The 27516-nt window shown below is 43.0% G+C and overlaps 1 protein-coding gene across 5 annotated transcripts in view; it reads right to left on the bottom strand.

Moving 5' to 3' along the window:
* The window catches only part of LOC143148563 (uncharacterized), a 95588-nt gene that overhangs the window by 51246 nt on the left and 16826 nt on the right, over nt 1-27516 (bottom strand). For all 5 annotated transcript variants that reach the window (XM_076315006.1, XM_076315002.1, XM_076315005.1 and 2 more), the window contains 8 exons: nt 26713-26857; nt 26305-26517; nt 25573-25755; nt 25302-25499; nt 24730-24866; nt 24313-24649; nt 23023-23307; nt 63-21979 (listed from right to left, as the gene is read on the bottom strand). In XM_076315006.1, the coding sequence (XP_076171121.1) occupies nt 63-21979; nt 23023-23307; nt 24313-24649; nt 24730-24866; nt 25302-25499; nt 25573-25755; nt 26305-26517; nt 26713-26857 (23415 nt within the window). The remainder of the gene's footprint in view (nt 1-62; nt 21980-23022; nt 23308-24312; nt 24650-24729; nt 24867-25301; nt 25500-25572; nt 25756-26304; nt 26518-26712; nt 26858-27516) is intronic.

Here is a 27516-nt window from a genome sequence, read left to right as displayed (position 1 = left end):
CAATTTTACAATACTTGTATTTCTATTTCGGGGCTTTTAAGTGTACAAAGAAATAATCTTACCTCGCTTCTAATAGGAGGCAGATAGAAATCGAGATCGGTTCGAGACGTCGTCTGTGGTCTGCTGTAGCGCGATGGTCTGGAAGAACTGGCAGCTGTAATGGTTGTGTCGCTGTCACCGGTCGAGTAATCGTCGTATTTCAACAAACTGATCGATCTCGCTCGAGTAATTCGGTCGTCCCTTTTTGCTCTTCTTCGATAGTGCGAGCTCGAGTCGAAGTAATATTTGTCGATCGAAGTGTCCCTCAATTTATAATCGAGGAAGTCATCGATTCTCCTTTTTGTCAAAGAAGTCAGTGAGTCTCTCCAACTGTAAGATCTGGAGGCACTCGATAGGGCAGATTCGAAACCGGAATCGTATCGATACGATTTGTCGCGTCTGTCTCTCCAAAACTCTACATCGGAAGAGATGACTTTGGGTTTGCCGATCCTCAGTGTGTCTTCCGTCATTTTTCGCAAGAGCGAATCAGACTCGGTTTGTCGCATTCTAGACCAACTGTCGTCCCTCAGTTGTTCTTGTCTTCGTTTTCGAAGCCTGGACGTTTCTTCTTCCTGCCGTCTCTTTAAACGTTCTTCTTCTTCTTTCATTGCTCTCGCCGCTTCTTCTCTTCTTATTTGTCTGTCCGCGTCTCTTTTGCATCTCCTTTCATCGTCCTCCCTTCTCAAACGTTCCATTTCTTCTCTGTTCTGACGATCTTCGGCCCTTCTTCTTTCCAACCGTTCAGTTTCCTTTCTTCTCATAGCGTCTTCATCCTCCTTCCACTGTCGTTCGGCTTCGTTTCTCTTCCGTCTACGTTCCTCCTCCCTCTTTGCTCTATCCGCTTCTTCTTTCAGCAATTTCTGTTCCTCCTCTCGTCGCCTCGATTCTCGCTCCATTCTTCTACGTTCACGAGTTTCATCTTCCATTTTCAATCGTTCTTCTTCGGCTTTCCTTATTTTCTCAGCCTCTTGTCTGATCTGCTTCTCTTGATCTTCTCTTCGGCGCTTAGCTTCTTCGCGTCTTTGTTCATCTCTCTCCATGTCTTTCTTCAGCCGTTCCGCGTCCTCAGATTTTCTGCGATCCCCTTCCTCCTTTCTCAATCTCGATCTCTCTTCTTTACGTTTCCGTTCCTCCTCCTCCCGTTTACTTCGTTCCTCCTCTTCTTTCTTTGCGCGTTCCTCCCTTTCCTTTTTTCTTTGTTCTTGTTCCTGCTTTCGTCTATCGCTTTCTTCTTTCTCTTTACGTTCCTCTTTGTCTTGTTGTAATTTCCGTTCGTCCTTTCTCTTCTTTAACTCCTCCTCTTTTTGTTTCAAAGTATCCGACTCAGTTTTCTGCAACTTCTCCGTAATTTGTTTGGATTTAACGGCATCTGCAGCTTTTTTGCGATCTTCTTCCTCTTGCTTTAACTTTTCAGTCTCCATTTTCTTTTCTCGGTCTCCGTACTCCTTAAGTTTCTTAAGCTCTTCCTCCTTCTTACGCGCTTCTTCTTCCTGTTTCAGTTTCTCACCACCTTCTTTCTCCATACGCTCTTGTCCCTGTTTTAATTTCTCATTTTCTTCTTTCCGATCACGGTCTTCCTGTTCTCTTAGCTTTCTAGCCTCGTCCACCTTCTTGCGTGTCTCTTCTTCTTGTTTCAGTTTTTCTGCGTCCCCCTTTTTCTTGCGCTTCTTTTCCTGTTTTAATTTCTCCGCTTCCTCCTTCTTCTTTCGATCCTCCTCTTTCAATTTTTTACTCTCTTCTTTTCTCTCACGGTCTTCTTCCTCCTGCTTCAACTTTTCCGCTTCGATAGTTTTCTTTCGATTCTCCTCTTCTTCCAATTGTTTAGCCTTCTCCTCCTTCTTCCGCGTTTCTTGTTCTTGCTTCAGTTTTTCCTCTTCTTCCTTTCTCTTACGCTCCTGTTCTTGTTTCAATTTTTCAGCTTCCACTTCCTTCTTTCGATCCTCCTCCTCCTTTAGTTTCCTAGCCTCTTCTTCCTTTCTACGTGCCTCTTCTTCTTGTTTTAGCTTTTCCTCTTCTTCCTTTCTCTTACGTTCCTGTTCCAATTTTAACTTCTCAGCTTCCTCTTTCTGCTTCCGATCTTCCTCTTCCTTCAGTTTTCTAGCTTCTTCCTCCTTTCTGCGAGTTTCTTCTTCCAGTTTCAATTTTTCCTCCTCTTCCTTTCTCTTACGCTCCTGTTCTTGTTTCAATTTTTCAGCTTCCACTTCCTTCTTTCGATCCTCCTCCTCCTTTAGTTTCCTAGCCTCTTCTTCCTTTCTACGTGCCTCTTCTTCTTGTTTTAGCTTTTCTTCTTCTCCCTTTCTCTTACGTTCCTGTTCCAATTTTAACTTCTCAGTTTCCTCTTTCTGCTTCCGATCTTCCTCTTCCTTCAGTTTTCTAGCTTCTTCCTCCTTTCTGCGAGTTTCTTCTTCCAGTTTCAATTTTTCCTCCTCTTCCTTTCTCTTACGCTCCTGTTCTTGTTTCAATTTTTCAGCTTCCTCTTCCTTCTTTCGATCCTCCTCCTCTTTTAGTTTCCTAGCCTCTTCTTCTTGTTTTAGCTTTTCCTCTTCTTCCGTTTTCTTACGTTCCTGTTCCAATTTTAACTTCTCAGCTTCCTCTTTCTGCTTCCGATCTTCCTCTTCCTTCAGTTTTCTAGCTTCTTCCTCCTTTCTGCGAGTTTCTTCTTCCAGTTTCAATTTTTCCTCCTCTTCCTTTCTCTTACGCTCCTGTTCTTGTTTCAATTTTTCAGCTTCCTCTTCCTTCTTTCGATCCTCCTCCTCTTTTAGTTTCCTAGCCTCTTCTTCTTGTTTCAGCTTTTCCTCTTCTTCCGTTTTCTTACGTTCCTGTTCCAATTTTAACTTCTCAGCTTCCTCTTTCTGCTTCCGATCTTCCTCTTCCTTCAGTTTTCTAGCTTCTTCCTCCTTTCTGCGAGTTTCTTCTTCCAGTTTCAATTTTTCCTCCTCTTCCCTTTCCTTACGCTCCTGTTCTTGCTTCAATTTTTCAGCTTCCTCTTCCTTCTTTCGATTCTCCTCCTCTTTTAGTTTCCTAGCCTCTTCTTCTTTTCTACGTGCCTCTTCTTCTTGTTTTAGCTTTTCCTCCTCTTCCTTTTTCTTACGTTCCTGTTCCAATTTTAATTTCTCAGCTTCCTCTTTCTGCTTCCGATCTTCCTCTTCCTTCAGTTTTCTAGCTTCTTCCTCCTTTCTGCGAGTTTCTTCTTCCAGTTTCAATTTTTCCTCCTCTTCCCTTTCCTTACGTTCCTGTTCTTGCTTCAATTTTTCAGCTTCCTCTTCCTTCTTTCGATCCTCCTCCTCTTTTAGTTTCCTAGCCTCTTCTTCCTTTTTCCGTTTTTCTTCTTCCAGTTTCAGTTTTTCCGCATCCTCCTTCTTCTCACGTTCCTGTTCTAGTTTTAATTTCTCAGCTTCCTCTTGCTGTTTTCGAACCTCCTCTTCTTTCAGTTTCCTATCCTCTTCTTCCCTTTTCCGTTTTTCTTCTTCCAGTTTCAATTTTTCACCTTCCTCCTTTTCCTTACGTTCTTGCTCTAATTTTTCCTCTTCCTCCTTTCTCCTACGCTCCTGATCCAGTTTTAACTTCTCAGCTTCATCCTTCTGCTTTTGATCTTCCTCTTCTTTTAATTTTCCAGTCTCTTCCTCCTTCTGCCCTGTTTCTGCTTCCTGTTTCATTTTTTCTTCTTCTTTTTCCTTGCGTCCATCCTCTTCCAGCTTCAATTTCTCAGCCTCGTTCTTTGCTCGCTCCTCTTCTAATTTCAATTTTTGTTCTTCTGCTTTCTTACGTTCTTCCTCTTGTTTCAGTTTCTCAGCTTCTGCTTCTTTCTTACGCTCTTCTTCCTCTTGTTTTAATTTCTCGGTTGCTTCCTTCTTCTCTCGTTCCTCCGCCTCCAGCTTTAATCGTTCTTCTTCCTGCTTTTTACGTTCCTCCTTCTCTTGCTTAATTTTTTTAGCTGTTTCTTCCTCTTTGCGTGTTTCCTCCTTTTCTATTTCCATTTTCTTCACTTGCTCTTTATCTTCTTTCTTTTTCTTGTCTTCGTCTATTTCCCATACCACATCCATTCGCAGTATCTTATCACGTAAAACGCTTATTGTGTTCATGAAATTTGTAATAGGCGTTTCCAGCTGTACGAGTCCTTGTCTATGATAATTTTGTTTCCAAAATGTCTCGACTGTTTCAACAGACGCGTCTAACTCGGCCAAACATGGCGCCAGACTTCTAAGTACACCAACAATGTCAACAGTATCTAAATGAGCAGGCTCTGCTAATGGTTTATCAGCCGATTGTTCACGAATAATAGCAATTGCCTGCTGCAGTTTCCGCAGAGAAATCATCGTTGACTCTTCAACTTTCATATTTTCCCCTATGCATTGAATTCCTTGCTTGAGACCTTCAAGTGGCGAAGTCATCATTTTTAAAGCTTCGTTTTCAATTTGAATTTCAACACCCAATAAGTCTTTGTAGCTATCTATTTTACGATCGATAGATTCAATAGAATCATTTATTTCCTTAATGGAACTCACCAGTTTTGTCGAAACTTTTGAAACCTCTTCCAGTGAAATAGCAAACTCCTTTCTTCGTCTTTGTGCCCGGTCACGTCGATCGATCAAGATTGTCTCCAAAGCCGATTGTAAGTTCCTTAATGGCGATTCTAGGTTTTCAAGATACACAGTCGATGATTCCTCTACCGTCATAATCGATGCCTTCAGTTGTGTCAACGGTTCAGCTAAAGCGCCAATGTTTTGTGTGTCTACTTCCGAACTTGAACCATTTTTCTGCAACTTGTCAGCAGATCGTTCTTCAATGGACGTTATGCACTTCTCAAGATTCGACAAAGAGTCTACTATGGCATCGATGCTAGCCTCCTCTTCGTCTATGCTCAAATCGGTTTTATACTTAAGCGCCAAGAAGCTATCGTGCACTTCAGAAAATGGTTGCTGGAGTAATTTTACCGCTTCGTACTCAGTTTCGCGTTCAGTCCCTTCATCGATGGTAACATTTTCCTCCATATCGACGATAGTCGATTTTATCAGTTCCACCGGTTGCATTAGTTTCTCAACCACCGACCAATCGGGAGTGATAATTCTTGACCGATCTTCAGCCGCTGCGAGTTCAGACTCTATGACAACGCACTCGCGAATTTCGGCTATGGATCTCTCTATCTCCAGCAAGGGAACTGCTAAGCACTCCGTTATCCAATTCGTTGACTCGTTGGAGATTGGTTCTACATCCGGTGACATAACTCGCTCCTCCAAAACAGAAATACTTCTCTGCAGCGTGATCAAAGGTTCCGCCAGGGCTGTCAGTAAAGATACCTCGTCTGTCGGCCGATCTGTCACGGATTCGACGATCATGTGTTCCTGGATCAACGCTATCGAGTTGCAGAGCTCTTCGAGAGATTCGATCAAGGGATTCGAGGTAACCTCCAGTTTCTCTTCATCGAATGACTTTTCTTTGGCGGACTCGAAGGCAGTTTGCTCGAGAATCACGGACACGGCTGCATTTTTTAATTCTAGCAATGGTTGCGCCATAGCTTTCAGTAAGGAGAGGTCCTCCTTTTCGGATAATGCTAGCATCAGCTCGTTGGCATCCATGGACTTGCGTTCTTCGACAACCAAAGCCAAACATTCTCTCAGTTCGCTCAGAGGTTTGGCCAATCCTCTCAGTGCTTGGGCTTCCTCCTCAGTAATCGATACAGCTATTTCGGAAGGCGACTCTATTGTGCCTTGATCGACTATCAGTGGCTCCGTAATATGAACATTTGACTCTTCGACGACGTCTGCCCATGTCTTCAGTGACGAGGCGTCTTCCGATAGTGTGTCCGCTGCAGGCTCGATGACTATCTGCTGATGATCAATAGTCGCCACACGTTCGATTAAATCGTGAAGGGTTTTCGCGAAGGTCTCGAATGCAGCTACGCTTTCAGTTTTCGACAACTCGCTGACAAATTCGGGTACACCTTCCGCGACCTGCTGCACAGCTGCCACCGAGGTTCTCAAATCTGTCAACGTTTGCGCCATCATCTTCAGCTGAGAAGTGTCCATCGTCTCGGACAAGCTTTGTACACCTTCCTCCATAATGATGTGTTCTTGAATCGTGGCGATCGATCTCTGGAATTCTTCCAGTATCGGTTTGAGGCTCTTTCCTTCGAAGGACACCTGGTCAGTTTCTAGACTTTCTGCCGAGTGTTCGATCACGTGCTCTCCTTGGATAGCAGCGATGAAAGATTGCTCGAGCTGTTGCAGAGACGGCATAAGTACGCTCAATACAGTTACAGGACCCTTCATCTCTGGAGTCTCCAAGGTCTCTGTTTCCTGCACTTTGAACTCTTCAATCGTGGAGATGGTCTCCTGTAATATTTTCGCCGGGAGAACAATACTGTCCCCCTTCGTTGTTTGCTCTACTGCTCCGGTGATCGCGGCAATCACTTTGGGTCTCGAGATGACAGCAGCGCAATGTTTCCTGAACTCGTCGACAGCTTTCCCAAAGGCTTGCAAGGCGGACACGTTCTCGATATCCAACACTTGCTGTCCAGGTTCTTCTATCGCTGTCAGTTGCCGTACTACCGCCAGAGATGTCCTCAAATCACTGAGGGATCGTTCGATGTTCTTCATTGTTTCGGAGCCTTCGGCGTCTCCGATCAAAATCAATATCTCCTCAGCGAGAACCAATTGCTCCTGAATCTTTGTCACGTGTTTGTTGAGTTCTTGCAAAATCGACTTTACCGGTAGTTTTTGTAACACTGGAATAGCTCGAGGCGTTTGTTCTTCTCGAATAGCCGACAAGAATGTTTCTTCCAACTGATGTAATGGTTGCAACATATTCAAGAAAATTGTCACCTCCTTGTCAGTTTTCTTTCCTGATGTTTCTGTTTTCTTGTTAACCTTCAAGATAGTCTTCTGCAGTTCATTGATCGGCGTGATTACGGTCTTCGCGAAGTCTTCGATTGTATCTTGAGTCGAAACTTCTTTCTTACCACGTAGTTCAGCTTTTCTGATTTCTTGCTCTTTGGCAACAGCTAACAGCTGTTTCCCTGCTTCTTCTATTGATTGTGCAAATGCTTCTAAACGCGATGTTTCATCGATAACTTTTGTCTGTTTTTTCCAATCCTCCGTAGTAGTTGCAATTTCTTGAACAGCGGCTATGGACAGTTTCAAATCTTCCAAAGATTTCTCAGCCGCTTTTATCGAAAGAAATTTGTCAATTTCAGTCGAAGTTGCAATTTCGTTCATTTGTTGCTGAACAATGGTTAGCGATTTTTGCAATTCAACGAACACTGGTTGCAACTTGAGCTTTTCTAAAGGAACTTCGGTATGTTTGAGTTCCTTTGTAGTTTCATCAGGAGCGATTGTACCTTGCACAGCGATTAGCAAAGTTTGTTCCAGCATATTCAGGGGTTGAACAAGGACATTCAATTTTAAACCTATATCTTGTTCCTTTGGTGTTTCCAATTGTTCCACATCTTGCACATTCTCTTCTTCGATCTTAGAAAGCGACTCGCGCAAAACGTGAACTGTCTTGCCGATCTTTTGAACAATCTGCGCGTCTACTCCTTTTACTCGATAAATTTTAGCTTCTTCCAATTTCGTTTCTGTTTTCCGATAACTGATCACAGCCGAACAACGTTCTTCTACCTGCTCTACGGATTTGGCAAAAGCTTTCAAGACATTCAGTTTCGCAGTTTGAGTTTCTTCAGTTTGGTCCGATGCGGGTAAAACTACTTGTTGGACAGCTGTAGCGGTCGACTTTAGTTGTTCGAATGCTTCCGTGATATTCTTGATAGCCTTTAATTTGGAACTTGATTCTATTCCCATCGTTAATTGATCCTGAACAGTGACAATACTTTCTCTCAATTGTTCCAATATTGGACGAAGAACAAGCGCTTGTGAAGACTCTTCTTTCAATTCTTTGGTAACGTCAAGCTTTTGGCTAGTTGCTTTCTGAACAATAGTAATCAAAGATCTCTCTAATTCTTCAAGAGGGTGTACCAGCTGAATCAACGATTGTATATTTACTTCCTCCGTTTCGAGAGGTCTCGGTACTTCAACATTCTCTTCACCTGTTTTCATAACTGTCTCGCGCAATGCCCGAATCGGAGCGATGAGAGATTCAAAAACCTGACCATCTAGTTTCTCTTCTTCTTTCGCTTCCCTTGTCGCATTCTTTACATCTGTCTGTTGCTGATTGATCACAACTGAGCACTTCTCTTCAAATTCTTGAACCGATTTAGCAAACTGCTCGAAAGTTGTAATTTTCTCTGCACTGGATAGTTTCTCTTCTTGCGTAGATTCAACAGCGACTATGTTTTGGAGGATCGCAAGCGAGGAATTTAGACTACTTAAGGACTTTTCTGCGGTTTGTATGAGAGAAATGTTCTCATTGGCATCTGTTATGGTGCTATGTAACTTTATTTGCTCTTGAACCACGCCAACACACTTTTGGAGATCATCGACGATATGCTCGATGTCCAATGTTTGTTGCGATTGAACTGTTATTCCTTCAGCTTCTTTGAATTTCATGGAAATACCCTGTTCGATAGTTGAAGCTAACGAGGTCTCTAATTTCTGCAATGGTTCAACGAGAATCATTAACATATTTCTTACTTCATTTATTTTCGATGTCTCCGGAGTCTGAACTACTTGTAGTTTTCCTTCTTCGATCTTATTGATTGATTTCTTCAATATCTGAAGTGGATTGATTACCATTTCGAGAATTTTTAACTCAGATTTATCTAGTTTTCTGGTAACCAACTTTGTTTCAATTTGTTGTTGCGATACTACTGCTAAACATCGTTCACCGATTCCTTCTACGGATTTTGCGAAAGTTTTCAGAATAGAAACTTTTTCTGCATCCGGCAAATCGCTCGTTTGAACAGATTCGACACATAGAGTCTCTTGGACCGCCGCTATCGAAGTCTTCAACTGTTCTAGTGGTTCCTCTAACGCTTTCACCACAGAACTTTCCACTTTGTCACTCGAGTTTTCTTTCGTTGGTTCAAGAGACACCTGCTCCTGGATTACTGCGACCGATTTTTGCAATTCCTGCAAAACAGGTGCAACACTCAATTTCATAGAAACTTGTATGTTTTTCATATCAACGGCAGATTCCTCTTTACCGATACTCGTTTGTTCAACAGCCAAGGACAAAGATCTTTCCAATTGCTTCAGAGGTTGAACCAAGGTATTTAGAATAGCAGCAATTTCTTCTGCCTTGGGTACGTGTGAAGATTCAACTTCTTGCACTTTTTGTTCCTCAATTTTTGATACAGTTTCTTCTAATACTTGAATAGGACTGGAAATTATTTCACGCATTTCCTCCAGCTCAGCTATTTGTGGCTGTTGTACAAGACTTAATTCCACTTTCTGTTGACCGACCACTACCAAACATGCCTTTCCCATTCCTTCCACAGATTTAGCGACAGCATTCAGTGAGGTCGTTATCTCTTCCCTAGATAGTTCTTTTCTTTCTTCTGTTTCAAGTTTTTGCAAAGCGGCCACTGAAGATTTAAGTTCCTCTAAGGGATTTCCAATGACTTCAGCAACAAATGCTTCAACCTTAGCACTCGATACATCTGGTTTCTCGGGTTGGGCAGACACATGCTTTTCAATTACAGCAATGGATTTCTGCAATTCTTCCAAAACAGGAGTAAGTTTCAATTTTTTCGCCGATGGTACAGCTTCTTTTAATTCTTCGGTGGTTTCCACTTTGACTTCGCTGACTTTCTGAACCGTACTGCAGAGTAATTGTTGCAGTTCTTCCAATGGATGAACCAGAGGTTTCAGAGTTTCAACGACTTCTCTACTTGCCTCGTTTAAAGTTTCAGTCACTTCAGTTTTCTGTTGTTCAATCTCAGACGTAGTCTCGCGTAATATTTGAATCGGACTGGAAATTATTTCGAGAACTTGCTCGAGTTCGGCAACCTGTGCTCGTTGAAGGAGACTTACTTCCACTTTCTGTTGACTAGCTACCGCTGAACACACCTTTCCTATTTCTGCCACACATTTAGCAACAACTTTCAGTGCCGCGGTTTTCTCTTCGCTCGTTAGTTCTTTCGTTTCTTCTGTTTCGAGTTTCTGCAAGGCCGCCACTGAAGATTTAAGCTCCTCTAGGGGGCTCTCGATGACTCCAGCAACGGACGCTTCAACCTTAGCGCTCGATACATCAACTGTTTTGGGTTGGGAGGACACTTGTTTCTCAACTACAGTAATCGATTTCTGCAATTCTTCCAAAACAGGAGTAAGTTTCAATTTTTTCGCCGATGGTACAGCTTTTTTTAATTCTTCGGTGGTTTCCACTTTGACTTCGCTGACTTTCTGAACCGTACTGCAGAGTAATTGTTGCAGTTCTTCCAATGGATGAACCAGAGGTTTCAGAGTTTCAACGACTTCTCTACTTGCCTCGTTTAAAGTTTCAGTCACTTCAGTTTTCTGTTGTTCAATCTCAGACGTAGTCTCGCGCAATATTTGAATCGGACTCGAAATTATTTCGAGAACTTGCTCGAGTTCGGCAACCTGAGCTCGTTGAAGGAGACTTACTTCCACTTTCTGTTGACTAGCTACCGCTGAACACACCTTTCCTATTTCTGCCACACATTTAGCAACAACTTTCAGTGCCGCGGTTTTCTCTTCGCTCGTTAGTTCTTTCGTTTCTTCTGTTTCGAGTTTCTGCAAGGCCGCCACTGAAGATTTAAGCTCCTCTAGGGGGCTCTCGATGACTTCAGCAACGGACGCTTTAACCTCGGCACTCGATACATCAACTTTTTTGGGTTGGGAGGACACTTGTTTCTCAACTACAGCAATCGATTTCTGCAATTCTTCCAGAACTGGAGTGAGTTTCAATGTTTTTCTCGATGTTGCAGCTTCTTTTAATTCTTCGGTTGTATCCACTTTAACTTCGCTGACTTGTTGAACAGTTGTACACAATCGTTGTTGTAGCTCTTCTAACGGATGCACGAGTGGTTTCAAGGCTTCAGCAACGTCTTTGGTTGTCTGATCCAAGACTTCGGCCGCTTCAGTTTTCCGTTGTTCAATCTCGGATGTAGTTTCGTGTAACATTTGAATCGGACTGGAAATTATATCGAGAACTTCCTCGAGTTCAGCAACCCGAGCTCGTTGAAGAAGGCTTACTTCAACTTTTCGTTGACTAGCTACCGCTGAACACACCTTTCCTATTTCTGCCACACATTTAGCAACAGCTTTCAGGGCCGTGGTTCTTTCTGCGATCGTTAGTTCCTTCGTTTCCTCGGTTTCAAGTTTTTGCAAAGCCGCTACTGAAGATTTGAGGTCCACTAATGGGGTTTCAAAGATTTCTGCAACAGACGCTTTAACCTTGGTACTTGATACCTCCACTTTCTTAGGTTTGGCAGAAACCTGCGTTTCAACTACAGCAATAGATTTTTCTAAATCTCTCAGAATAGGCGCGAGGTTCAATTTATTCACCGACTCTTTAATATCCTTCGTTACTTCGGCTGTTTCTGTAATAGGTCCGACAACTGCCTGAACCGTAGTGCATAATAATTGCTGTAGCTCTTCTAAAGGGTGTACAAGTGGTTTCAAAGCTTCGACAACATCGTTAACTGTCTGATCTAAATCCTGAAGCTCTTCTGTTCGTTGTTGTTCAATTTCGAATATAGTCTCGCGGAATATTTGAATCGGACTAGAAATTATTTCAAGAACTTGTTCGAGCTCAGCAATTTGTGCTGGTTGAAATAGACTTACTACAACTTTCTGTTGATTGGTTGCTGTAGAGCATACCTTTCCTATTTCTGCTACACATTTAGCGACAGCTTTCAGCGCTGTGCTCTTTTCTCCGATAGTTAGCTCCTCCGTTTCTTCTGTTTCAAGTTTTTGTAATATTGCCACTGAAGATTTTAGCTTCTCTAATGGGTTTTCAATAACTTCAGCTAGAGAAATTTCCACTTCGGTACCTGATACGTCTACTTTCCTCGGTTGTGACGCTACTTGCACCTCGACTGCTGCAATAGAGTCTTGCAATTCTTCCAGAACAGGAGTAAGTTTCAACTTGTCTGCTGACGGGACAGCATCTTTTAATTCTTCGGTGATTTCCACTTTAACTTCGCTGACTTTCTGAACCGTACTGCAGAGTAATTGTTGCAGTTCTTCCAATGGATGAACCAGAGGTTTCAGAGTTTCAACGACTTCTCTACTTGCCTCGTTTAAAGTTTCAGTCACTTCAGTTTTCTGTTGTTCAATCTCAGACGTAGTCTCGCGTAATATTTGAATCGGACTGGAAATTATTTCGAGAACTTGCTCGAGTTCGGCAACTTGAGCTCGTTGAAGGAGACTTACTTCCACTTTCTGTTGACTAGCTACCGCTGAACACACCTTGCCTATTTCTGCCACACATTTAGCAACAACTTTCAGTGCCGCGGTTTTCTCTTCGCTCGTTAGTTCTTTCGTTTCTTCTGTTTCGAGTTTCTGCAAAGCCGCCACTGAAGATTTAAGCTCCTCTAGGGGGCCCTCGATGACTCCAGCAACGGACGCTTCAACCTTAGCGCTCGATACATCAACTGTTTTGGGTTGGGAGGACACTTGTTTCTCAACTACAGTAATCGATTTCTGCAATTCTTCCAAAACAGGAGTAAGTTTCAATTTTTTCGCCGATGGTACAGCTTCTTTTAATTCTTCGGTGGTTTCCACTTTGACTTCGCTGACTTTCTGAACCGTACTGCAGAGTAATTGTTGCAGTTCTTCCAATGGATGAACCAGAGGTTTCAGAGTTTCAACGACTTCTCTACTTGCCTCGTTTAAAGTTTCAGTCACTTCAGTTTTCTGTTGTTCAATCTCAGACGTAGTCTCGCGTAATATTTGAATCGGACTGGAAATTATTTCGAGAACTTGCTCGAGTTCGGCAACTTGAGCTCGTTGAAGGAGACTTACTTCCACTTTCTGTTGACTAGCTACCGCTGAACACACCTTGCCTATTTCTGCCACACATTTAGCAAAAACTTTCAGTGCCACGGTTTTCTCTTCGCTCGTTAGTTCTTTCGTTTCTTCTGTTTCGAGTTTCTGCAAAGCCGCCACTGAAGATTTAAGCTCCTCTAGGGGGCTCTCGATGACTCCAGCAACGGACGCTTCAACCTTAACACTCGATACATCTGGTTTCTCGGGTTGGGCAGACACTTGCTTTTCAATTACAGCAATGGATTTCTGCAATTCTTCCAAAACAGGAGTAAGTTTCAATTTTTTCGCCGATGGTACAGCTTCTTTTAATTCTTCGGTGGTTTCCACTTTGACTTCGCTGACTTTCTGAACCGTACTGCAGAGTAATTGTTGCAGTTCTTCCAATGGATGAACCAGAGGTTTCAGAGTTTCAACGACTTCTCTACTTGCCTCGTTTAAAGTTTCAGTCACTTCAGTTTTCTGTTGTTCAATCTCAGACGTAGTCTCGCGTAATATTTGAATCGGACTGGAAATTATTTCGAGAACTTGCTCGAGTTCGGCAACCTGAGCTCGTTGAAGGAGACTTACTTCCACTTTCTGTTGACTAGCTACCGCTGAACACACCTTTCCTATTTCGGCCACACATTTAGCAACAACTTTCAGTGCCGCGGTTTTCTCTTCGCTCGTTAGTTCTTTCGTTTCTTCTGTTTCGAGTTTCTGCAAGGCCGCCACTGAAGATTTAAGCTCCTCTAGGGGGCTCTCGATGACTCCAGCAACGGACGCTTCAATCTTAGCGCTCGATACATCAATCGTTTTGGGTTGGGAGGACACTTGTTTCTCAACTACAGTAATCGATTTCTGCAATTCTTCCAGAACAGGAGTTAGTTTGAATGCTTTTGTCGATGTTGCTGCTTCTTTTAATTCTTCGGTTGTTTCCACTTTAACCTCGCTGACTTGTTGAACCGTTGAGTGCAATAATTGTTCCAATTCCTCCAAGGGATGGACCAAAGGTTTCAATGCTTCCGCCACGTTTGTTGCTATCTGATCTGCAGTTTCAACCTCTTCGACTATCTGCATTGTTATCTCTGACGTGGTTTCATGTAATATTTGTATAACAGCTTCTAATTGTTGTTTTTGAAATGTATCTTCTGATACCGTGACCATTTCAGGTTCTGGTGGACTAGCAATCGCAAAGCATTTTTCTCCTAATTCTTTGATCGACTTGACAAATGTCTCTATTACCAATGTCTTTTCTACTTCTGAGAGTTCTTCTATGCGTTCGCTCTCTATCGCAGCAATCTTTTGCACCGCGCCAACTGAAAACTTTAGATCTTCCAATGACTTCCCGACTGCCTTTGCAATTAACGCTCTGGCTTGCGACTTTGGTGTTTTTTCAATCGCTTCCAGTATAACTTCTTCCTGAATCGTGGCGATGGATTTCTTCAATTCCTCCAAAACAGTTCTAACCGGTAGCGACTGTAACGGTGAAACGTTTCGTTTCGTCTCCTCCGCAGTTTCGTGAGTTTCCATGGTTTGTTGTTCGGCTGAGATATTCAGCGACTGTTCCAATTCTTCCAAAGGCTGGATAATGGTGTTCAATATGACGGCAGCTGTCTTCCTCGTAGGAAGGTCTAGCGCTTCGGTCTCTTGCATTTCTTGCATCTCGATCTTTGCAACCAGTTCTCTTAAGTTTTGTATCGGACTCACAATCTTCTCCACGAGATTAGTTTGTAACTTGATTTCGTCTTCACTGATCGGTTTCTGTTGTTCCGTTAGTTCGGTAGATTCTATCGACGGTGAAATTGATCCGAAAGGTGACGCATCGTCGCGTTTCACACGATCTTGAGAAACCGTTATCGTTTCTACGAGTTCCTCGAGAGGTTTGGCAATAATTTCTTCGATAGTTTGACTTTCTTCCTTCGATTTCGTCGAAGGTACTGTCAGTTTGGTATCTTCTATTATCTTCGTATGCTTTAATTCCGCGGTTCTACGTATCGTGCTTACGAGCTCGGAAATTGTTCGAGATAAATTTTCCATGTTTGTGGAAATCAAAACGTATTCCGAGGAGGATTGAACGATCGTCTGTCGAACGAAGGAGAATTCCTGCTGCAGCATTTCCAAAGGTGCTAAAAGAATCTGCAACGAGAGCATTATGTTCTCTTTCTGCGCAGGTGTCAGTTCCTTTTGAGTTAAACAAAGAACTTTCTCCGCTGCTTGTTCAACGTTCTTCAAAGTATGCAGCACACGGACGAATTGTTCTTCTAATTCTGGAACCGAAGAAGGCAACACGTTGTTCCTAATCGACGTACTTGTAGCTCTCAGGTCGTTAAGTATTTGGATCAGTGCAGTTATTTCTCGTATTTTTCGTTTCTCTTCTTCGGATTTTGAAGAAAGGGGCTCTTCCAAAGCCAAATACATCAGATCGGTCAATTCTTTGAACGGTTGTCGCATCGAGACAACCGATGACACTATTTTCGTCATTTTAATCTCTTTGCTCGTTTCTTCGACTTTTTCGTCCTGTTTCGCCGAATCGTTTGCCTTTCCCGGCAAAGATTTTGTACATTCCTCTTCTCTTTCGGCAACCTCTGCTTTCTCAGACACCGTTCGTATATTTTCGTCTTTTATTTTCATTTCTTCCGCTTCTCGAAGCAACGCTGATCCAATTTCTTCTTTTCCCATCACCTCGTGTGGTCGTTCAGAGACTGTTTCTGCTTGTCCCGATACTGTTTCCACCATCTTTTCCGTTTTTACGAATCCTGCAACTTTCTCGGACAATGTTTCGACATTTCCTTCGTCCTTAATTACTTCATCCGCCTCGTGCCTTAACGCCTCCACTTTCTCATTTACAATCGTCGCTATTTCCGTTTCTTCAGGCAGCGTTTCTACTTTCTCTTCCTCTACTATTAATTCTTCCATCTTTCCAGACAGAAGTGTCACAGTTTCACTTATTTCTTCCGCTTTCTTAGACTCCGCTTCTTCGTTCTTCTCTTCCCTTATCGCCTCTTCCACCTTCTCCGATGGCGCTTTTACACTTTCTTCCTCTTTGACGATTTCTTCCACTTTCTCTGACATTTTATCAATTTTCTCCTCTCCCTTTATCATTGTTTCTGTCTTTTCCGATAACGCTTCCTCCACCTTTTCCTGTATTCCCGACATTTCTTCCGTTTCCTTCAACGAGGCTCCAACACTTTTTTCCACTTCTTTCTTCGTTTGTACAAAATCTTCCGACATTTGAAGCACCGCTACTACTTTCTTTCCCGTTTCTGCTGCTTCTTCCGTCTTCTCGGACAAAGCTTCAGCTTTTTGTTCTTTCGTTGCCGCGGCTGATACGATTGCATCTGACAATTTCGTTTCAGTTTGTTCCCTCGAAGTGCTCTCGTCCACTGGGATGATTTTCGTCTCGCTGGGTTTCTCTTCGTACTCTCCTTCGTCCATTTTCTTTTCCGGTGGTAGTGCTTCAATGGTCGTAACACTCTCCATCTCTTCCTTCGACACTTCGATGACTTCGTCGACAATGGTCTCGATATGCGTGATAGTAATCGGCACATCCGGCGAGAGACTCTGTTCACTCTGTTCGCTTTCTTCGCGCGCCGTCTCTTCGAGTTTGTCTATCACGACGTCGTTTTCTATCTTCGTTATGGAATCCTTGACGCTCTGTAAAACGTCCACGACAGCGGTCAGTGTCTCGACGAACGACGAACCTTCCGAGGCACCTTCGCCGATCAGATGCATCCGATGCATGGACAACGAAGAAGCTAATTCGGACGTGGAATCGGCCAAAGACCGAAGAAACGCCACCGATCGCGTCGAAATCGAAGGTATTACTTTTTGGTCAATGTTCTCTTTGAGCGCATTCAGGGCCGATTGCAGCTGATTGGTCGGATAGAGGAAACCTTCAACGATGGCCTCCTCGTCTACGAACTGATCGCTCGTTTCGACGAAGTGCATCCTCGACAACGATATTTGTTTCCGCAGAGCGCCCAATGACTTCGAAATCACTTGGTGCACTCTCCCGTCCGCGTTCTCTTCCAAACGCGTGATCGTGCTCTTCATGTGGTCCAGCGACGAGGAGAGATTGTCTCGAAAACTGAGCTCGACGCTGCTGGATCTGCGCGTGTAGTCGGTCTTGCCGACTTGCTTCTGAACAGAGTTGGTAGCATCGATCAAAGTGTTCAGTGGTTCTACGAACAGCGACGCATCTTCCATATTAGATATTCTCTCCAGAGTGCTGGATGCTTGTCTCTGAAGACCTTCTACAGCTCTCAGAATGACGTTTCTCCTCTCTTCCAACAATGTCGCTTCGGGTACCAAGCTCCGACGACTGCTGTGCACCACCGAGAGACAACTCAAGAACTCCACCAATGGTTCCACGAGATTTCGAAGCTCGATTATGGTAGCTTTTCGTTGGTCCAAAAGCCGATACTCTTGGTAGGTAACGTTGATCGTGTTCAGTAGAACGTTCAACGGGTTGACTAAAATCCTAGCGACGTCAGTTTCCAATGTCTCCTCGGCTTGGATTTCAATGACCTTCATACACTCCCGGATGTTCTCCAAAGGCTTGGAAATTTCGCGAAGCGTTCCCAGGATCTCTTGCTTCGAATGTATATCCTTTACAACGATCGGGATCCTCTCTCTGATGCTATGAATCGCGCGAAGAATAGGCTGGCAAGTTTCTATCAAGCTAGGTTCGCGATCGAGCTTCTCTATCGTACTATTGATCACTTCGCTCTCAATTACGTTTAAAGGTTGCTCGAGGTGATTTAAAATTAAGAGTTCCCGTGCACCGTGTTGATGCGTCTCCGCAAGAACTTCCTGCAGATTGGTCAAAGGTACCAGAAGGTTCTGCAGCTCGGACGATGTTCGTGCAATAATTTCCTCATAGGACTCGACAGATCTTCCATATTCTTCGATCGTCAGACGCAACGTCAACGTAGAGACCGTTTTCCTGAATTCTTCAAGGGTATTAGCCAAAATCGAGGTTGGCAAGGTTGTGCTTCCTGCTGTGGGTTGCTCGAAGTCTTCCAGAATACAAGTCACGTCCAACTCGACGGTTTCGAGAGTCCTCGATAAGGAAAGAACCAGATCGACAGCCTCTTCCTTCTTATTTGGTTCCATCTTGTCCTCCTTGCCTTTGGGCAGTTCTTCTATCTGCGTGATCATCTGGTCGGTGATTTGCGAGCTGATCTCTTCGATCATCGTTTGCTCTATCATCGATTCGGTGAATTGTGTTTCGGGAAGCACGGTTGTTGTCTCCAAGAGTGTGCCCTCCGGTATAGTTTCCTGAGAAGCGTTCGCTGCGACTTCCTCCTTTCCGTCGCGCGGGATACTCTCATCCTGGACAGTCTCCTGGGAGGCTGCCGCCAGCATTTCCTTTTCCTCCAGCGACAAGGACTTGACGACTTCCTTGAGTTCCTTTCTGTAAAGAGCTTCTTTAATGGAGATGGGTATCTGATTCTCGATGTCTTCCACGATGTCTATGATGGGTCGAAGCGCCGTTTCCTCAGCGTGATCTCGAAGAACGTCCATGATGGTATGCAGAAGATACTTCATCGGTCGACTCAAGTCTTCCAAGGTGGTCAGGTCCGTTGGTTCGTGGTAGAGTGACAGGGCGTTCCTGAGTCTCATCAGAGGTTCTCGAAGATCAACCAAAGCTTCTATTAGATTCTCGTCGCTAGGGGGTTCGGAGTAAGAGGTCTCGATAGCAATTTTATTCACGTCTCTCTTTAATTCGCCTATGGTCGAGCTCAAACCGGATTCTTCCTCGTCTTTTACACTGTCTTCCGAAATGGTCGACAACCAATGCTTCATGGGATCCAAAGATCGGCTGATTCGTCCCGCTAGAACGAAAGAGGCCATTCTTTGCTTTCTCGATTCACCGTTCTTTTGAGTTTTCGAGTCTCTACGGGCTCTCATCTTCGATACTTCCTTCGCTATCAACGGAGTGTCCTTCTCTAACTCGTCCAGCAGCTCTAAAACAGGAAGGACCATGTGTGTTGTCGCCTTGCTGTCGACGATACTCTGAACGAGGGACTTTAGTTTCTCGATCGGACTTATCAAGTCGTTCAAGATTTGCTCTTCCTCGGGGTCGTGTTCTTGCGTCAACAATATCCTCTGCAAGCTCAGCAAGTTATCCTTCAATCGACAGACATGATCCACGATGTCCTCGTCCAATGGATTGCGTAAATTGGCGATCGCTACCGCCGAGGAACCGATGCTCTGTCGCAGTTCCTCGATGCACGATGTCAAATTCGACACGTAGGATGGAAAACTCTTCTCGTGTCTCTCTAACGCGGACGACAGAGCAAAGTGAACGTCGCTGAGATTCTGGTCTACGTTCAGAGGCTTCAAGAAATGTTTCTGCGCCTCTTCGACAGCTACCAAACGAGACACCGTCTTTGGTAGTTGGTTCTCAATGTCTTCCAACAACTTCCAGACACCCTGCACGGACTCTATAATTTCCTGTGATCGAGGCTGATGCAAAACCTTGGACACCACGACCTTCAAGCTTCCCACGGGCAAACATACTTTCCGTATCAGTCGAAGCTCCTCTACCGTTCGTTCATTGGACGCGAGGGCCTGTTGCAAATCCAACAATGGTTCCTTCAAATCTAGCAAACTGTTCAACGTTTCGTCCTCTCTCAGCATCATCGCTATACGCGCAGTATCGGACACGTACTGTCTCAACTCTACCAAACACGCGGCTACTTCCGAAGACGCCAGTAACTTCTGAGAACTAGGTGCTCCGTTGGCGACAGAGTCCGCGTCTTCTACGTTTTCAAGTGCAGTGCTTATAGCTGATTGAACGTCGATCAGAGGATCCAGGATTCTGTCTGTCAAGTTTTGCGGCTCCTCCTGAATAGATTTCGCGGACGATGTCTCTTCGTCGACCGTTCCATAAACAGTCTCGCCGATTTTACGCAGAACATCCAACACAGGTTGCAACGAAATCTCGTTCAGACCCACTATTGTTGATCTCAGTTGAGAGACCGCCGGTTCCAGGAGCTGTAGGGCCGCTCTGGAATTGTTAACGATTGTAACCGAACTCAGAGCACATTGCAGAGAGTTGAGAGGACCTTCGAGACTCGCCAAGGTTTCGATACTGATCTCCTTTTTCTGTGGACTCTTCAGTCGTCGGTATATTTCGTCAATTCGATCGAAAATGGTGGACAGTCGAGGATCGAGAGTACCGGCGATATTCTCGTAGGATTTTAAAGTTTCTTGAAGAGTCAATCTCACCTCTCGTAGAACATCTTGCCCTGTTTCTTCGACTAATGCATTCTTATCTTCCAGCATCTTACTTTCTTTCACTCTTCGAATCTCTTCCACGATCCTTACCACAGACTCTTGAAGAGATTCGATCAACTTCGTACGGTTCTCCGATAGAATGCCCTTCGTCTTGTACGTCTCCAGAGCGGTCTTCAATGTGTCCAATTTTGATTTGAGTTCGCGCGTAGGAGTCAACAGGTCGTCCATGATTTTTGCGACACCTTCGATCCTAGTTTCGATCTTCGAGAAAGGGCTCAAAGCTTGCGCCATGTCTTCTATGGACTTGGACAGGGACTCGACCACCACGGTATCCACGGTTTCTATTCCTTTAACCGGATCGACGGAGACGTCGTTCAAGAAATAGTCCAACGGGCCGAGGATTTCCTCGATGCTGGAAACCAGTCGCGTGGCTGTCTTGTCCACCGTTAAAATGTTTCTGACGTTCTCATCGAGCTTGGTCACCGCGGTTATCATTCTGATCAGGGCGATCGGTTTCTCTCCTTTCGCTCGGCCGGTCAGCTCGTGTTCTATCTTGGTGATTCCCATGAGAATCTCGTCGACCGGGTCTGTGAGACTCTCTAAAATCCCGATCAGGTCTATCTTACGAGTCTTCAAGTTCTCTTGACGCTCTATCAGCTCCACGCCGCGCAGGAGCTCCTCCGTTGGACCCCCGATCGCTTCCAATAAAGTAATTCGAATCGTTTGAGCCAGCGATCTGTCGCCGGCATTCTTCAGAGCTTTCGACTCTATGGAAGAGACCTCTTCGCAGAGACATTGAATCGGTCTGATGATGTTCTCCGTCACGATAGTCTTGCACTCTTCTTCGCTTTCGGTGTTCAGCGTGAAGTTCAGGTTGTCCATGTTGACCAAAGTATCTCGCACCACCAGCACAGGACCCTTCAGCTTTTTCGTGTTGTCCAGTAGCCTTTCCTTGTTGCTCTTTGATAGCGATTTCTCCGAGTCGCTAGCGGACTGCCTCTTTTCGGACGAAATATCTGGCATGTCTTCGATATACGGTTCTTCGGTCTTGTTTATGGACTCTATACGCTGATGCATTTCAGTTTTCGCGCTACCCGATCTGCTTCTTCGTCGTTTTCCGTCGATTTCGCTGCCAATCGAAGATTCCTCCGAGCTACCATTCTCCTTCTTGTTCTTCTTCTTTCGGTGTCTTTTCTTCTTCGGGGCCCCGGTAACGGAATCGAAGGAGGAGTCACCGCCTATTCCGTCATCTATGCTGGAACCAGCTGTCTTTTCATCGCTCAAGCTACGTTTTCTCTCTTGAACGTCTTCGTACAGCTTGTGAACCTGATTCTCCGAGATGGACAACCGCGCCGAAGACAAGGCGTCTGCGAACGTATCGCTGTCGTCTTGCTTCAGCGAAGATACTGGAGAGATCGGAGAAACTGGGGAGAATCTTTCGTCTTTCTGTGCACTATGGAAGCTCTCCGATTCCATTCTCTGACTCTTTTCGCTCCTCTCGCTTTTCGAGGAGGAATTAGACTTCTTCCTTGGAGGCCTGGTTGGTGGTTTCTCGTCCTCGTCCAAGCTGTACATAGCCGACCTCTTCAGAGAACTGCGAGAGTCGTGTTCCGGAGAGGAGAAGACGTGGGTTATGTCGTCCATTATCGAGACATCCTCGAAATCAGCCTCGGTACGAAGATCGTCCCCGTCTTCTGCGCTGACGAAATAATCCGGAGACACGTCAATCACCACTGCTTCCATCAACAGATTACCAGAGGTAGATGTCTCTTTGACGAATCTCATTGGTGGCAGCTCGATGACGTTGTGTTCTACAGAAAATATCGGAAAGAATCTTGAATATAGTAGTGCAAGGGGCCGTGAATTAGGCATTGGTACGAACTTGTTTTGTTTGTCAATAATTTTATTACTTTTAATCCTTCTTTGAATTCTCATCTGTTAACCCTTTCTTGGCCAGAAAAGAAAACTCAAAACAGGAGAATACGATAACAGAAATCAATTCTCGTACTTGTTAAGTTGCTCGTTTTCGCGCGCTGAGACGACTGACGGTTGATCGTACACAGAATTGTACCTGACCGATTTTTCGAAATATCTAATCTAAACGCGACTAACGTACGAGTTACATAAATTGCTACAAATTAACGATGCTTCGTCATTAACTGAGCGTTATGTAAAATTTTAAATACATTATACATCCAAGAATCGACGGTGTTACTTATTAAATAAGTATTTATTATTGTCTATTAAAAATTAATTCAGAGACATTCTATACTTTAAACGATAGAGTATTATTAACTCGTAACAATTCGTGCAACTCGTTGAATATAGGTCAGTCGTGTTTAGATCATGTGTTTAGCAATATTGTTTCTACGCATACGCAGTCGTTACAGTTCATGTTGCGCCAAACAAAGTAGCTTGCGAGAAGGGGAAAAGGGGATATGTTTAATGCATCTTATTCCTCTCGAATAGTAAAAATCGTTAACACTAGTATAGTTAGTTACTAGTGTAGACACTAGTATGGATGTATAACTTTATACTTAAATACAATGTAGTAAAACACCAATCTATGTAGTCTCAAACACTCACTTTCTCACAATCACATTCTAAATAAAATTAGCTGTATCGTGTGTACAGTTTGGTTTGATTCTTCGTTTCTCCTCGACTACTGACACAAACTTAATTCGATGTATTTTGTCAGGCGTAAAAAATTCCAAACAAAAATATCGGTGTATTAGGTGTACCTATACTTTCTTTTCCTAGTTTCGCTTGCTCGAAAAACAAGACCGCATTGATATCGATGATAATAAATAATTCGGCGATTGGATTTGAAACGAAAGAATTCCACTGTGCTCACCAGTTACGTGTTCGGACAGTTGATCGGCATACATCTCGACGATCTGCAGGGCTTCCTCCTCGGTGAGATCGGGCGTTTCGTACAAGCTGACAGATACCTCTTTACCGTCAAAACTGAAGGATACTTCCCCTCGGTCGTCCAATGTGACGGAATGATCGGTTTGCGGCGTGTCGTACAGTTGGGACGTTCTCTCTTCGTGGATCGTCGAAAGCGACAAGTTTCTGGCGAGTTCGTGGCCATTTGGAGGTTGAACTTCTTTCGTTTCTTTACGAGCAGGGAATTTATCTGTGAAACAATAACGTGGAAAATATTCGTAACACGAAACAAACTCGAACGGTGATTTTCTGAAAATTCGAAAGTTGCTGACTATTGTTCGTCCTTATAATTTCTATTTGATAAATGACAGTTTTCAGAAATTTTATTCAAGTCCACATATAAACAATGGAAGAAGAGAAAGTGCTTGATCGTCTATGGTCTATCATGTGTTCTCAATTTTTTACACCAATCGCATATTTTTGTAAGTCACAACGAATTTTTAACGATTATAAATTTCTATAATCCTACCTATTGTCTCATTATGTCGATTATATTACTTTTTATAAAATGTATTGTTTTCACTGAAGAAAACGCGCACTAAAGGTCGAAAACAGTATATACAGCAATCTCTCGATAAAATGTACACTTTCGGGTTCACGTGGAACGCTTTAAAGAGGGACGGTAGCGAATTTGTTCCAGGAATAAACCTGGAACGTGTGTAGCTTGTTGGACTTTAAAGCGATATCACTTGGATGTTATATTTCTCATTGCACCTTCACGAGAGTAGTATCGATATATCAACGAAATAAAATATAACCGTATTCGGACTATTTCCACTCATAAATCATACGAATCGTTTCTGGGAAAATTTTAATTACGTATAATTGAAAATGGTTCGAATAGTGTCGCGTTTGATTTAATTTTCATCGGGAGAATTTCGTCAATCTATTAATAACATTCTCACGAAGATCCACGGCTACAATAAAACATAACGGAGTGGCGGTCATAATTTGCTGCGTTTCACAGAGAGGCCAACTTAACTCTTTATCGCGGGGTCACTGTATTTTGAAATAAATGCACGATAGTCAAACTCACCAACTGTGGTTTTGACCAAGTACAATTTGTGTTGCCTAGGCGATGGCTACTATAAAGCTGGAACTTTAGATTTGTGCGATTCTTTGGTTGATTCCAATCGGAGTAAAATTCTGGCATCTACAATTGATTCAAAAGTAGCTATCGAATTTTGTCATTTACCTTCGAAGCCTAAAAGTGACGCGGAACTGCTGACAGTTCCCATGCAGTTCGTTGCCTCGCAGGTGTACGTTCCTAAGCAACAAGTTCCATCCTGTCCCGAGATGATTCTGTGGATGTCTCCAGGCTTCAGCTCCACGCCATCCTTGTACCATTTAAGAATCGGCTGTGGGACACCGATCACTTTGCACTCCAAATTCACCGCGCCCTCCTCTGATAGTATGGCGCGCAAACTTTCGAGAAACTTCGGTTTCTTGAAGTGCTTGGGAATGATTAGTTTAAGGAAACAGGAAGTGACGCTGTGACCGAAGTCGTTGGAAGCCACGCACTTCCACTCGGCCTAAATATCGAGAATGTTTAGCGAATTAACCATCTCTGTCGATACATTTCGTTTGTTGTTTACGAGTCGAGTTTACTCACTTGGTCGACAAATTCGAGCTTCTGCACATCGAAGTGACACGTGCCAAGATTTTCCTTGCCAACTTGATATTTCTCGTTCTGTTCCACCTGTACATCGTCCCTGTACCAAGAGAGGCTTGGCTCGGGGGCAATACTGACTGCAAAATTTATTAATTCACAGATGCAAACTGTAGGCAAAGTAATCATTCGGTTCTAGAACTTTACAAGGTCATTTGAAATATCGTCTCGCGAAATTTACCGCGCGTCTCGAAACCAAGGAAACAATCTTAGTAAACACGACAAAGAAACATGGCTTTTTGTACGAGATAAACAACTCGATAATTTTGTACGAGATACAGTTTATGCAAAATAAATGTACAAAGTAACACAAGTCGTGTTTAATAGAATTTTCTTCTTAGTTTTAGCAGTAAAGTGTGGAACGCGCGTCGATCGATCTTATAAAATTATTTTGTGGTAACAACGAAAAAGCGGTAAAATTGATTTTCAGTCCGCGAAATGTTTGTTCTTTTTTTTTTTTGATTATAACTTTCAAGATCCTGTTAAAAATGTTTCAAACCATTGTCGTGCAATACCTTGAATCGTGAATCGAAAATCTTCGTTGATCCTTGCCTCGCAGCTCCTGAGACCTTTGATGAACGTGGGCGGTTGATTTGTACTCAAGAGCTGCAAACGTTCTTCTTCGTTAAGCTGGTTTTGAATATCTTCGATCGTTAATTCGGCTGAACTTTTTGCTTCTCCCATGCAGTTTCTCGCGATGCAACAATAGGAACCTGGTAGAAACAATTGTAATAAAGTAAATGGAACACATTCGAAAAAACATTTAAAATGTCATTGGTGAAATACCCAAGGAGTTGGTCCCGGTTAATTGATAAACGTCTCCTGGCTTCAATTCTTGGCCATCTTTGAACCACCTCAGCAAAGGTGTTGGGAATCCGACGACCTTGCACTCAAAAGATACTAATCCTTCTTCGGTCAAGACGGCTTTCAAGCTTTCCATGAAGCGTGGTTTCCTGTAATTCTTTGGAACTGAACCGGCCCAAGCAAAAATCGATTAGCCTGCTCTATTCGTAATATTGAATTCGTAAATTTGAAATAGTTGGACATTACTATACGAGGTAATCAGATGTTAAATAGTAGAATATTCTATTTGCGGTGAGTCTACAGGTTTTTCACCTTCTGTAATCTACGGGGTACTCGTTTTAACGATATCTACTATTTCTAAGCAATTTATAATAATTTTAAGTCGTTTGGAAGTTGCAAATCAGATTAGTCCATTTTTCAACCAATTCCTATGAATTTCAACTATACAAGATTACGATCATTTTTTCCAGAAAAATTAATAGTTAATTTGTCAAATTGGTTCAAGTTACTAAAAAATTGTGAACACTGTTACGGTGCACGTCGTGTGTAAAATCGCCCTGTATACGATTTTCGTTAACCATTTGACAGATATGATTCTATCGGAACATTGAATGGTGTTTATAACTTTCTTGTTTACTTTGTCCGACTTGCATAACTTTTATACAAGGGCAGTGTTACGTGTAAAAGGAAATAAATTATTCTTGTCGCACTCACTGGACATTGCAACGTAGCTAGTAGTAAACTGCTTCATATCTTCTGCACTCGTCGCGACGCATTTCCATTCGCCCTCATCCATGGCTTCCACAGGAGTCACCTCTATAGAATATCCACCGAGACCATCCTCCATTACGTGGTATTTATCGCTGGGCTCGATGCGTCCTTCTTTGTTGTACCATGTAATGACCTTTGGCCATGGTGGAACTTGAACTGTTAATATCGCAAAGTTAGAAGCGAATCTTTTTCGAAAAAATATATTAACCAATATAAGCCACGTGATCAACATTATGAATAAAATTCAGATTGAATAGTACATATAAATCTACCGGTTAGACTTCTCCGATCTTATTTTTAAAGCTGAAACAAAGTCTATAAAATTCTGGAAAATACGAATTACGATAATACCTTGACAAGAAAGTCGAAGAGTATCCCCGATTCTGCAACATTCGTCCTGCAGAATTCGTTTGAAAATAGGAAGAGGACCGGATGGTGTCAAAGAATCTGCTGGTTTCAGAGAACCCTCTCTGCTGCCTTTTCCAACTACATGCACCTACGAAATGAAAGATTTCGTTACGATGACCATAAATTCACTCGTGTTCGCGAAATACATGGTTGATGTTCCTTCGATTGCGAAGAAGAAAAATATTCGACAAAAATTCGTAGGTGTTGGATACATCGTAACGAAAATGAGGTTATTCAATAATATTTCGCCGATGTGGCACAAAGGATTCAGAATTTATTTATTTTCAAAAGTATTTATTGAGCTCGAATTATCATTGTTCGCGGATTTATTTACGCAAAACTCTGAATGACTGTATTTAGTTGCAGATTTACATTTAAGCGGCTATAATTCGCCTCCTTGCAGTTAGAAAATGTTTCCATTTTTACAGTTTGGTCGAATATTCTAAAAGCAATATGTATCGTAGAGATAAAGAAAGACTAAACTTGGAAGGTATTCCAAATCAATGGGTCAGACATTCTAGTTAGCCTTTGTAAAATTTATATCTGAGCAAAACTCGACGATATTCATGTTCTGCGTTTTTAAAAAAAAACGATTCTTCGATTGGTTTTTGGTTGCTCTGAGTTATTGTCGATATTGCGATGTAAAATGTATAAATATGTAATAAAATTTCCAGAACAAGAGTAGAATTATAATAGTTATGTTTTTTAATATCGACCAAATATAAAAAAGTTTTTAAACAAATTAAA

This window comes from Ptiloglossa arizonensis, chromosome 6 (assembly GCF_051014685.1).
Source record: "Ptiloglossa arizonensis isolate GNS036 chromosome 6, iyPtiAriz1_principal, whole genome shotgun sequence".
Classification (NCBI taxonomy): domain Eukaryota; kingdom Metazoa; phylum Arthropoda; class Insecta; order Hymenoptera; family Colletidae; genus Ptiloglossa; species Ptiloglossa arizonensis.
This window is presented reverse-complemented; position numbering and strand designations above follow the sequence as displayed.